The sequence below is a fragment of the Drosophila arizonae genome, chromosome 4 (assembly GCF_054131065.1).
Source record: "Drosophila arizonae isolate 15081-1271.41 chromosome 4, UAZ_ARI_1.0, whole genome shotgun sequence".
Classification (NCBI taxonomy): Eukaryota; Metazoa; Arthropoda; class Insecta; order Diptera; family Drosophilidae; genus Drosophila; species Drosophila arizonae.
This window is the reverse complement of record NC_142924.1, coordinates 929,024-943,049: the sequence shown is the minus strand read 5'-3', so window position 1 is coordinate 943,049 and position 14,026 is coordinate 929,024. Positions and strand designations below refer to the sequence as shown.

Here is a 14,026-nt window from a genome sequence, read left to right as displayed (position 1 = left end):
TCCAATTGACATTGTGTACACAGATAAAGTGCGAATGCGTGCGTGATGGGGGTGGGGGAACTGTGATCCAGGATACTAAGAAACTAAAATACTACGATAGATACTGAGATACCATAATACTGAGATACTCAGATACGGAACTGCGTGATTCACAATTCACTTAATATACTTTACCTCATCCTATTACACCCACCAAGTAAACTACATTTATTGCAAACTATTATAATTATATATATGTGTATATATCTTGCCCAATTCAGGCGCGATAACTGAGCGTTTGACTTTCAGCATTCCCATATTCCAGCTGACTCATAAATGAGCTCATGTTCGATGTGGACGCAATTCTTGGAAGCAAAGTCTCGGCTCAAAGTCAATAACCCTTAGAGCTTGAATCCCGCTCGCAAGAGATATATATGTATGTGTGTATACATTTACGTGAATATTACGCATACACAACGTGCGCCCTGGTACATCTGCAGATCGCGCAATAGATCTAACAATATGACACCTAGAAAGAAGAACTAACGAAATTTCAATTTCTGGCACGTTCCACAGATCGGCTAAAGAATGCGGCAGGGATTCGAAGAGGAAAACTGAAAGCGAGAGAGAGAGAGAGAGAGAGAGAGAGAGACAGTTAGTAGTTTTGAGCCCAGCTCGTGTAAGATTATTGGCCCCAGACAAACGGCCAAGAGAAACAGCGGAGAACAAAACAGAAACAAAAAACAGAACCGAAACTGCGCAGTGCAAAGCCTGGCAAATATTTCATCATTAGCTTTTTGGCGCTTTTCATTACAAAAACACGAAAACCGAAAACACAACAAAAAAATCCAAAATACAATTTAAATAAATTTCGCAAAATCAGCAACAAAAAAGACACGAATTGACGTATTGGTTGAGCAGGGGGTGTGCGGTATTCAGAGAGCGGGACTGAGAGAGGGCGGACGAGGCGAGCTCAGAACTTGGCAAAGTTCAATAAAACCTGAAGCGTCGTCGTTGCCGTAGTTCACTCCACGACTTCTTCAACCAGCACACGCTCTATCTACCTCTCTCTGTCTCTCTTGCTATATGTTTTGATACTTCAGTTTAAGTCGCAATAGCCCAGTTAAAATGGAAACAGGCCACATAGACCGGGAACTAGCCAAAATAGATAATCTTGAAGAACAACAACTACATATTAAGCGAACAATGCCATAGCCCGAAAAAAGCAAACGTAGTACAACGGGTTATTATAGTGAATTGATATTAATATTATACATATACATATACAGATACAGATACAGATACAGATACAGATACAGATACAGATACAGATACAGATACAGATACAGATACAGATACAGATACAGATACAGATACAGATACAGATACAGATACAGATACAGATACAGATACAGATACAGATACAGATACAGATACAGATACAGATACAGATACAGATACAGATACAGATACAGATACAGATACAGATACAGATACAGATACAGATACAGATACAGATACAGATACAGATACAGATACAGATACAGATACAGATACAGATACAGATACAGATACAGATACAGATACAGATACAGATACAGATACAGATACAGATACAGATACAGATACAGATACAGATACAGATACAGATACAGATACAGATACAGATACAGATACAGATACAGATACAGATACAGATACAGATACAGATACAGATACAGATACAGATACAGATACAGATACAGATACAGATACAGATACAGATACAGATACAGATACAGATACAGATACAGATACAGATACAGATACAGATACAGATACAGATACAGATACAGATACAGATACAGATACAGATACAGATACAGATACAGATACAGATACAGATACAGATACAGATACAGATACAGATACAGATACAGATACAGATACAGATACAGATACAGATACAGATACAGATACAGATACAGATACAGATACAGATACAGATACAGATACAGATACAGATACAGATACAGATACAGATACAGATACAGATACAGATACAGATACAGATACAGATACAGATACAGATACAGATACAGATACAGATACAGATACAGATACAGATACAGATACAGATACAGATACAGATACAGATACAGATACAGATACAGATACAGATACAGATACAGATACAGATACAGATACAGATACAGATACAGATACAGATACAGATACAGATACAGATACAGATACAGATACAGATACAGATACAGATACAGATACAGATACAGATACAGATACAGATACAGATGCAGATAAAGATAGAAATGCAGATACAGGGGTAGAGTATTATATAGAGAACCATTCCAGAATTTTATTGGCGCTACTTTAGGTTAGGGAGGCGGGTGAGACATTGGACTTGTCGAACAGGTTCTTTTTTAGGTTCTACTGTGGAAGCGAGACAGCAAAACGCTACAGCAGAGTGAGAGAGGTAGGGGGATAGCTGGAGTGTTGATCAGGGTTGTTGGGGGGCTTGGGGCGTGGGCTAGAAACTTTTGCTGAAGACAATGACAACGACGACAACAACAACGATATTAAATACACTTTTTGTTTCACTTTGCCTTTTTGGTGGTGTTTGTTGTTGCTGCTTGGATAGGTTGGTGTTGTTGTAATTTGCTTTGTTGTTGCTTCATTTTTATGGGCAGTTATTGTTGTTGTTGCTGTGACTTCAGTTCGTTGTTTATAGTTGTTGTTGATGTCATTAACCCGGCACTTGGCGCTGGGAACGCGCACTTTTTGTTATTGTTGTTGTTGCTGCTTGTGTTGCTGTTGTTGTTGCTGTTTTGGTTCTCGAGCCAAAAACACCGCCAACCAAAAATTTTCGCTTTTTTTCGCACGTATTTCCCCATATTCTGTTTTTATTTGCGCCCGTTTTGTTTTGGCTTCACATTCGGGCCTCCTCCAGCTGTTGTTGTTATTCTCTTTTGGAACTGGCACTGGAGGAGGCGGAGTGGCGACGGGAGCTGGGGCGGCGTTAGCACGCAGTTACACAGCACATTCCCCAATTCATGCGCCGCGGTTCATGTGCGGTCAAAAAGCGAGCGCCGATCGTCGACAGAGCTGCCGTGCTGTCGCGCTGCCGTACCGCCGCGAAGGTGGCAAATTCCATAGGCGTTCGCTTACCCCATTAAAAGGGGCCAGGTCTTCTCCACCTCCTCGGCCAGCCATTCGGGCCCCACTAGCAACACCACCCGCTGCTGCTGCTGGCTCTGCTCTCATTCTGCGAGCTTATGCGAGTCGCTTTTCGGCGCCCAAGTCAATAAACTCAACTCAACAGCAACAACAATAATAATAAGAATGAGTAGCTAGCGAAAGGAAAAAAATCAAAACACGAGCCGGCAACAACAACAGAAACAACAGCAACAATAAATAAAACTACAACAATGCGAACGCTTGGCGATGAGTCGCCAAGCAAAATTTGGCGCCAAAAATAGTGAGGCAATGACCTTTGGCGTTGCTCGATCTACCCTGTGATTGGTTGGGCACATGGGGCTGGAGCTGGAGCTGTTTTTGTGAGGTAACAAAAGGAAGCGGAAATGCCCAAAAATATATGCATACTTACCACGTGTGAAAATAACAAGGGAAATAGCTATTAGCACTTGCGAGGCAGTCAGAAAGAGATGAAGTGGGGAGGGGTAGAATGTTGAACCAGGAGATACTGAGATAGTGAGAAAGAGAAAGAGAGGGATAGAAAAAGAAACCAGGGGCATTGATAGTGTCCGAGAGGAACATAAGGTTATACAAAGCGTGACTTGGGAAGGTAGAGAGAGATGCATGACAGAGAGAGACAGACATTAAGGCTGAAATAGCCATGGGTCATAAGGACGAGAGATAAACTGAGGAAAAGTGAGAGAGAGGAAAACGAGATAGCAGAGAGTATAGGAGGAAAATACAGAAATACAAAGAACGAAAGGAGAAGCCAAGAAAGTGGAATGAGACTTTCCATTCAAAAAAAGATTAGCAATCACAGGGCAACTCGACTCAGTTCTCTCTCTCTCTCTCTCTCTCTCTCTCTCTCTCTCTCTCTCTGTCTGTCTTCAGCATTTGATCTCATTGTCATTGCATTTGACAGCAGCTGCAGCGCCCGCCTGCCAGCTATGGGCGCTCCCTTTCCCACGCCTGGGCTTCGTGCACCAACCCAGAAATTACGTATACGTAATGTATGCGTTTGCTTATCTTTTGAGCTCTTTAACTGCCATTGGCATTATCGGGCGACATTGCATAATGAGCGCGTAATGGAGGTCGAGCAGTCGAGGAGAGGGAGCATGCGTGAAATGGAGCTTATTTTGTTTGACCTGTCCCACCTCTCCCAGAATAGGACGGGCGACACGACTCGTGATAACAGACGCTTTCCCATGGCAGGTGAGCGCGTGATTATCTCGCTTCGAGCTACCTGAACACACACACATACACAGTTATTGTCAGCTATGTGCAACAGCCACTTCAGCCCTCCCCCTCTCCTCCTGCTCCTTTCAATGTGCCGACATTATTAATATTTGCAAAGTGAAGTAAACCACCAAAGCCAAGCACCACTCCATGCCCAGCCAAACACCCAACGCACCCTTACTTACTCTCGAATAACCTACAAGATGGGATATTACGAGAAGGCTGAAGAAGTTTCTAGATGCTATAGAAGCTAAGAATCTGAGAGTAAACAATTGCGAGAGTAACCCTGAACTGAAGTTGAGATAGGAAAAGAGATCTGAGGATACTGCAATGATATTTGACATAATATTTGAATTTTGCATGTAACAATTTATTAATAATAAATAATATAATTAATAAAAATAATATATAATGTGTGGCTTAAAGATCTGTTATCCTTTTTGTCTTTTAGATCCAATGTCTGTTATATACTTACACTATTACATATACACACACACACACACATTTATATATTCTCTAATTTAAATTTGCGTTTTATCATTGTTTTGTATTCTATGTACTCGCCGCTTTATTATGCTATATATTTTTTGCGCATTTTAGTTGTAAGTTTTTGTTTTTGTTTTGATTTATGTTTTTTTTTTTTGCTATTATATTAAGTGCCTGGCACGCTTATTGGAAGTTGGAGAGGGTCCCACATGTGGTCTAAACTATAAAATATTACGAAGTCGTTTTTTTTTGCATTTCACGTAACCCTGACCGCACCCTTTACATAACGCCCGCCCAGAATGCTACGCCCCTGGCGTGTTGGCTGCGTGTCGAGCTACGATTGTTGTTACTGCTGTTGTTGTTGTTGTTTTGGTTATCAAAATGAGGTTAACAAACGTTCCCAAGGCCACACACTACACACGCGTGCAAGCGAGTCGGCTGTAATGCTCGCACACTCAGTCATTCACTCGCCTACTGATTCGCACTTGACATTTACTTTGTAGTAAAAAACTCGCGTAAAAACTACAGCAACAACTGCAGGAGCCAACAACAATTTATTGTTGTTGAAAATGGGAATCGCTCTGGACAGCGCTGGGTGCACGAGCTCTCTCCCCCTCTCTCTCTCTCTCTCTCTCTATCTCTTCTATCTAGCTGCCATTTGCCATTATCGTAGTTTTGTTTTTATATGCTCTTTTGCTCGCGCGCGCTTGTGTGTGTGTGTGTGTTTTCTTCCTCTTTTCTTTATTAGTTTTGCGCGCTACTCGTGAAACAAAAAGAGGCGCGTGTTTTGGGCTGGAGAGGGAGCAGAGAGCACTGTAGAGGGGCGGAGCGGGGTATTACTTTGGGCAGATCATGTTGGCTTGGCCGATGGGCGGGAGGGCGCTGCATTTGCTACTGCGCGTGTAGACAACTCAAGTGCTTTACGGCGTCACGAGTGCATGCACATCAATGAACACACACACACACTCACACACACAGAGATACATATACTATTCGAGCGTCACATGTTGTAAATGGTTCATAGTTTCTTTGCAATATATTCTGCAGTTGCCTTAACTAGATATACATGGGGTATATACATGGGGTATATATATGGGGTATATAATAACATTATTTATGAACGGCGACATTTGCTTCATGTTATCCACATTGTAATCATCGTCTGATAAACTATTGAACAGGAAGTTCCAATTGGCATTTGGCGAGGAACCATTGAACTTCTCTTATCAAAGGTCATCGGGGCTTTAGTTGTAGTTGATAGCAGGCATGTGCCAAATAGGGTTATTGGATTGCTCGAACTGTTCAGCCTTATCGAGCGAGCAACTATTTCAGATTGCAACAATTTGATATTTGATTGATGTAAAAACTAATTTCATTTCCATTGACTCAAACATAGTGAGAGTGACGAAATCCCTCTTTCATTTATCATCTTCCATCTCCTATTCGGTATCCTCTGAACAGCTTCTAGAGTTTGCATGATTATTCTATGATCTCAACTTCTCCTCTTAGCCTTCTATTCTCGTTATGCAGTTGTGCATCCATTGTGCGCCTTAACCTTCACCCTGATTTTCTACCCCTGCGCTTCCATCCCCCCGACCGCTTCCTCTACCTTTCTCCAGCATTGCTGCTGCACTTTTTGCTCTTCTGGTCCATTCGCCTATTTGTTTGCCTGCCGCACTTTTGAGGGATTCTTGAGGGACTCTTGAGGAAGTCGGTTGGGGCTTAGGGGTTACGGTTAGGGGTGCGATGCGTGCAGTGGTAGTTTGAGCTATTCCTCTATTTGGAAACTCGTTAAAATTGTCCTCTCGTTATACGTGGCGTCGACTGCGAGGCTGGCGCCAAAAGCGCCTCCTGCTGCTGCTGCTGCTGCTGCTGCCGCCTCCTGTTGCCGTTGCTCATACGCCACGTTGCATTTATTTTTTATGGATTCTTTACGGCTTTGCGGCTGGTGACATTGTTTGTGCCACCCAAATAACAACAAAGGGCATCCCTATAAAGGGGCAAGTCATTGAATGCCACAGGCACAAAATGTTGCAACAACAAAGTTAACGCGTCGCATGGGGCAAGATGTCCAGGCAGGCAGGCAGCAGCTGCTGCTTCTTGCTAACGGATTCCCACATTGCATTCGGCAATCAGCATGTGCAGGCGTATACCCTGTAAATGACGTTTATTGAGGGGGGGGGGGTGAGATAAAGTTCTGACTGAAGGCTCGATTGATTAAATGCTTTAAATGAAACCATAAACCCTTCAGCACAAATATGAGGCTATTAGAGCATACCCTGTGATCGAGGGTGATTGAAAAAAAGGCATGCACCTACTTTAAAACTTTTTTTGTTATTATTGAAGCTTAACCTCACTCTCTCAGAAAAGATTTTTTATCTAGGCGAATAACTGAAGACTGATTGATAGGAGGGAGAGGCAGTTAATAGAATCGATATACCCCTTATTTTCATCACTCTTAAATATATCAGTGTATCAGATAAGTAGTTCGTACAGGGTAGAAGTAGTATACAGGGTATCACAAGGTCCATTCTGGTTTGGAGCTGCAGTTTCTTCGTTGGCACGGGGCGTATGCGTAACGCGCGTTTACTTAGCGGCGAGGTCGAAGCAGACAGCAGCCGAGCAGCAGCAGGGGCATGTGGCATGTGGCAAGTGTCCGTTAAGTGTCTGGCGAATGTCACGTGGCGCACGCTGTAAATCCAACCAAAATACAACAGCCACGAGCGGAAGAGAGAGGGAGAGAGAGAGGGAAGCAGAGTGAGGTGGCAAATGGAAAGAAAAGCGCAACAATTCACGCAAAACACTTTGTAAAAATCACTTATGACAGGGGAGAGGAAGAAGGTGGAACATGGGCGGTGGGCTGTGGGCGGTGGGCATGGCCAGAAGCATGCCTCGACACTCAAAATCGCAGTCGGCGACAAGTGTCAAATGTGAAGAGGAGAAAGCAGCGGGAGAGAGCGAGGAGGCTGCTGCAGTTGCTCACAATTGAATCATCAAACGAGCAGAGGATGCGAGAGAGAGTGAGAGGGAGTGAGAGGGAGTGAGAGAGACAGACAGGCAGCCCGCATGGATCCTTTTGCCACTCTTTCGCCAGCCATGTGACAGCAATTAACACCAAAGCCAGAATGGGCTGTGCAGAGGCGTAGAGCCAAAGGGGGCGGGTGGCAAATGGGAAGGGCCATAGAGAGTAGCTGCTGCTGCGACAATGTGTGAATCGTTTTGGACTTTTGGGGTCTTCAGGATTTTAGTGGCAGCTCGTTATTACACTGCGCGAAAAGATATAGCGGGCTGTGATTAGAAAAGGTTTTGTTAACTACAATCGCATTCTAGATACGGATGAACAAAACAAATTTTGACAGTTCCATATAGTCTGCTTATATAGAACTTTTCAGCCCAAAGTTAATCTTCTTCGAAGATTCCTCTCATTAATCAGCTCAACGACAACTGTGGTGAAATTTCGCTCAGTGCACTGACTTTTTGCGTTTGCGGAAATTGAATTTGCGCCAATCCTACGCCTCAGGCCGAGCCCCCACCCCCCTGCCCCTGTTCTTGTCACTTAATAGCTGACATTTGTGGGCGCCGGCAACAAGAAAGAGAGAAAGAGAGGTAGAGGGTGAGGGTTCGACACTGGGAGAGGGGGAGAATTGTGCTTGCAACTTGTTCTTTTGGTTTTTGCAACTTTGTTGCATTTTCCAAGTAATTGGTCATCATCGTGCCACGCCTCAAAATGTTGACATCTGAAGGAGGAGCAACGCAGAAGCAGGAGCAGAGGCACGGCTGGGGCAGGGGCAGAGGGATAGGCATAGGAGCGGGCTCCCCTTTCAGCCCGAAAGTCTCGTTTCGTCGTATTTGGCTATACTTCTAGCTATTTTCATTTTTATTTTGACTCGCGCAAGCCCTTCGCCTGTCAAATTCGCATGTCAAATAGCTCATGTCAAATAGCTCATGTCATCATTTGTCATGCGCTGCACCCGGAAGTCGTTTGCCCCCGGCCGAAGAAAAACAACTCAAGAAAATTGGTCGGGACTTTTCCTAATTGCTAAAGCAGAAATTGCATTTCGAAACTATTTTCGGATTCGATTTTTCTATTTTCCGTGCTCACATAGAGAAATTTGTGGGAAATTTTGCTGAAAATGTTGTCAAACGATATCGCTGGGCCACTTAAAAGACAATTTTCCATTTTCTGAGAAATTTGCCTGAGATGCGAGTGACGCATTCCCCTACTTTCGGTGTTGGCTTTGAGTGATAGATTGGAACTGATAGTTTAGTGTGAAGGAACTAGTTCGAATGGTCTATTTTGCATTCAATTTGAGAATTCCCTTAGACAAGCGTATTTAATGGATCTTCTTAATGTTACAAAAGAACTAGTTCCTGAGAAACTTATCTCACTTACCTAAGTCTTAAAAATTTACATATTGGAACCGTTAGTTAGGTCAAAGGCAACTGGTTAAAAATTCACATTCAATAGATTTTCTGAGAGATAAAACATGCATTTAAACTAATTTAGATAATACCTCGCAACAAGTTAAATAGCTCTATAAATCGTGAAGCCAATCAGAATCTAATCAAAGCCAATTAAATCAAATGTAAATTGTTTTTGTTTGCTAATTATTGATCAATTAATAAATTCCGATTGCCAGAGCCGGGCGCCAGTTGCAAGCGGAATTTCCACGCTTACGACTTAATCTTGGTGCTAAGGCGTGCCTATTGCCATCTCACTCTCACTCACAGCTGCTGCTGATGCTGGTTTGGGCTTTACCCAAATGATTCGCCGTTGTTGTTGTTCTTGTTGTCACGTTAAGCTTAGCGAATTCTTGCGAATTCGCTGCAATTTGATTTATTTTTACAAATCTGTTTCGCCGCAATCGCGCTATTTGTGGCAAATTTTAAATAGCTTTCGCTTCATCAGAACTGTGTTGATAGAAGAAATAAAATAAATTATGTACAAAAAAAAAAAAAACATTATGTAAATTCAATAAAAACATACACCGTTCGATTGCGGCTTTTACGCGTCTCATTGCCAAAGAATTTAATTTATTTACGTTCGCTTTTACAGGTGAGGGAGGCCATTAAAAATTGCAATGGAAAGAGAGATGCGTTCCAGTGGCAGCTAAAAGCAATCAAGAAATTTGGCATTGGAAATACGGCTGGAAACGTGCTTTTGCATTTTTTGTTTTTGTCTTTGTTTTGCTTTGTTCGCTTTGTTGTGGCTGCAAAACAACCTTCGCTAATAAGCCGTTATGCAATGTGCCAAAGCGGATAATGAAAACAGAAAAGACAAGAAAAAAAGCAACAACAATAGTAGCAGTAGCAGCAGCAACTGTAACTGTAGCTTGGGCTTGAGCTGGAAATGAATGGAAAGCCAAGTCGCGCTTTGGACTTTGGAACTGCGACACAACACAGCGAGAAAGAGAGAGAGAAAAAGAGAGAGAGTGGATTAACTGCTATAACTCTTTAAAGCGTGTATGCAGACATTCATACAGTGGTGCCATTCCCGCTTTTTTCCCGCCGCATCTTCCTTTTTATAGATCGAATGCGGGAAAAGTTGGATTTTTATTTCTTCCATTGCAGAATCAGGTATGTAAATATTTGAAGTCCAAAATTAAACAAAATATAGGCCACCCCAACCTTTACAGTTATACTTCATACCCTATACTATACGAAACTCTTTATACCCTATATACGCATCACGCACATTACAGTTGTTTTTCTATATACATACATATGTGTGTATGTATGTACATACATATCTCCCATTGTCGTGTTTTCGCTAGCCTTGTTTTTGTTTTCTTTTCTTCAGGGTTGTTTTTTGATTGATTTCTTTTGGTATTCTGTTCTTGTTGTTGTTATTGTTGCTGGTATTCTTTTTGTGGCCTTTATTGCTAATAAATATTCAAATGATTTTGTTTATAATAAACTTGAGCGCTCTTGTCTAAATTATAGTGGAGCACACAACAAAAGCAAAACAAGCATATTCCAATATCTTATCTATAGCAATGCCAAACACTCACCCCCACCCCAACCGCAATTTACATTCACATTTTTACGCATTTACTGTTATTCGCATTGAGTGCCATAAATATAACGTTAAGTTTTACACGTGCCACGCCTCCTTTGGTGGCTGCCGCCGTTTTATGGCAACTAAAGTGACGAAATTCTTAGTGGGGGTTTCTAAGAGAGACATTTACTAAATAGATGTGGCTCCCGCTCCCTTTAGTGTCCCCTCCAACACTCTATGCCCAGTGAGACTACGCCACTGCTTTGGTTCATTCAACTTAGTGGAAAATAGGAACGGTAAATGTGTATTTTGATTTGTGCTGCATTTGAAGAAGTATACAAAGAGCAGCATAAACAGATGACACAGAGAGTGAGAGAGAAAGAGACAAAGCAAAGACAAAAGACTCCCGCTTGCAACTTGTCATTTTCTACCTGTGTGTGTGTATGTGTGTAAAGACACAGAAAGCGCGCCAATAAACTTTACATTTCTAATTTTATGAACTCATAATGGGCTGGAAATGGAACGTAAGCAAGAGAGTGTGAGAGAGTGGGGAAGTTGATCAATTTTACAAACGTAACGTAAAATGTACTCGAAGCAATAACAAAAACAACAGAAATCATTCGCGTACAGTTTACAACAAAAAACAACAACAGCAACAGCAGTAGTCGCAGTCGCAGACGTATCGACAGAGACAGGCATAGGCAGAGGCAGCGGCAGCGACTCGTCGCAGCCGCAAGAAGAAGCAGTTTGTAACGAACTAGAGTGGGGAGAGAGAGAATGCTAGCAAAAACAGAGAAGGCGAGCGACCTAAAAGAGCACAACACAACGGCAATGTTACGAAAGTGTATGCAAGGCATAAGAGAGCCGAAAATGCGCATGCCATATACCATAACGTTTCACATAGGAATGATGTGGCATTGGGCCAAAGAGTAACATACCGAAATGAATACTTACGTTCCACAGTTCATTTTGCGTTGTGCTCTCTTAGGAAATTACCACTCATTCTCTGCGTGCCATTGCCAACTGTACCCGCTGCGCTCTGTCATTCCAATCCGACTCACACACATGCACACACAGAGGCAGGCAAGCGAGCAGCCCGACCGCCACTGACATGAAAACCCCTCGCCTATCTGTCGTGGATCAAAATAAATCGTAAATAATTTTGTTTTCCTTCTTCTTCTTCGTTGCGGCGGCGTCGGCGGCGTCGTCTGTACGCGCGCTACTCTCACATTGTGTTTTGTCTCTGTCTACTACGCGAAGCGTTGTATGAATGGAATGGTTGGGGCCGTATTCATGAGTGTGTGCATGGCTCTGTGTGTGAGTTAAAGAGAGCGCACTCTCTGCTTGTTGTTGTCGTAGTATGCAGTAGTATTTGAGTATGTATTTTTGTTGCTGTTGCTGTTCTGCCATTGCCGTTGCCGTTGTGCTGCTGCTTCTGATGCGCCTTTCTGAAATCCGATAACCAGCGTGCGAGCGAGACAAAAGAATAACAAACAATTATAATTTGTATGCGTGTGAGCGAGCCGCAGCTGTGTGTGTGCGTTTTTGGATATGTGTGTGTGGAATGGGAATTTCACAACAGCAGCCGAGCGAGCAAATGAGTGAGCGGAGCGAGCCTCGTGCCAATTTCACTTGTGTTCGGCGCTGTTGTAATTTTACAACGCTTACGAGCTGCGTGTGTGTGTGTTTGTGGGTATGAGTGTTTGTGTATGATGTGGGCTGTGGAACAGGGGCAAACGGCAGACGAACTGTCGTTTTGTGTGTGCGTGTAAAAGGTCTCGTAACGAAAAACGAAATAAAAACAAAAACTGAAGACAAGAAGAAGAAGAGGCAGCAGCAGCAGCAGACGCTGTTGACGAATGCCTTGTGCAGATTGTAATTGTTATTTTTGTTGTCTTTGTTTAGCGTGCGTGCGTCTGCATGTGTGTGTGTGGTGTGCGTGTGTGTTTGTGTTTGCGTGCTGCGGGTCAGGGGCTGCTGCGCGACTATTCTGGAAGGAAAGAAACGCCCGCCGATAGGCTGATGCGATAGTCCGATAGCTGCTTGTCAAAAATGTTAAGAGCAACAGAAAAACATCTTTGTATTGTTTCTTGGGCAAGGGAAATGTACTTAACGCTGCGCTTCTAGGAAATCTACTTCGTATATCCCAAGTGTCAATTATGTGGGTCTGGTAATCTTCAGCCACACGTATGTACATAAATACGTATATACATACATATACAAAACGTAAGCAGTAGTTGGAGTTGATGCAAATTTAGAAATAATTTGTTCTTAGCTTCATTTTAAGGCAATATTTTCATTCGTTTTCCCAATTTTGATGAAATTCTCTAGAAATTTCCTATGAAAATCCCAATTAAGTGGGAGGTGGGGCAAGCCCGAAGAAAGTGAAATTTTTCCACCATTCATTCGCCTGTGTCTGTATGCGTGCGCGTGCGTGTATGTGCGTATCTCTCTATGAGTGTGTGTGTGTGTTTGAACGCCCCCAATTTGAATGGAATTTTACCGCGTGCAGCTAATCCAGTTGATGGATGAGACCCAGGTGAACGTGCTAATCCCTGAGGCAGGTGTTGCCACCAGCTGCGCCGAGGGGTGGCACCTAGATAGCTGCTGCTCCATGTCGACTGTACCGCCGACCCACCCCCCTCTGGCTGCCTTCTAATCAAAGCAACAGTAAGAATTTAAATGCGATCGTGGTAGTTGATGGAGAAGGGATAGGGGGGGGGGGGAAGGAGGGGCACTGCAGTGGGTGTTTGCACTGTCTGCCGCTGCTGCTTCTTCCTCTGTCACTTCTTCATCATATTCTTGAAGTGCGTACGTGACGTTCGTTGCGTGTTTATAGGCCGACCACCGACTGCCTACTCCCCCGCCCCTTTGCACCTATGCTCTGTCGCGCATTCCACGCACTGCATTTTTCATTATCAAGTAAACAAAGCGATAACTCAGCTGTCGACAGGGCACACACACCCACACACACACACACTTGCGTCCGTGCCCAAGCAGACGCATAGACCGACTCGCCCCTGTCCCTGTCTCTGCCCCGCCCCCTTTCCAGCGGCAGCTCACATGTGCGTGTGTCCTTCGGCTATTTCCTCCTTTGCACACCTTCCCACACCTTCTGCTCCGCCTGCTCCCCTC

General features: G+C 43.3%; 1 protein-coding gene across 3 annotated transcripts in view; it reads left to right on the top strand.

Annotated features, from left to right (window-relative positions):
• LOC108613299 (serine protease ami-like) overlaps nucleotides 1-14,026 on the top strand; it is a 49,917-nt gene that overhangs the window by 15,031 nt on the left and 20,860 nt on the right. For 2 of the 3 annotated variants that reach the window (XM_089466436.1, XM_018006668.2), the window contains exon 2: nucleotides 9,950-10,470. In XM_089466436.1, the coding sequence (XP_089322562.1) occupies nucleotides 10,427-10,470 (44 nt within the window). In that variant the 5' untranslated portion in view covers nucleotides 9,950-10,426. Of the gene's footprint in view, nucleotides 1-9,949; nucleotides 10,471-14,026 lie in introns of those variants that run through there. The other variant, XM_089466437.1, reaches the window with a different exon arrangement.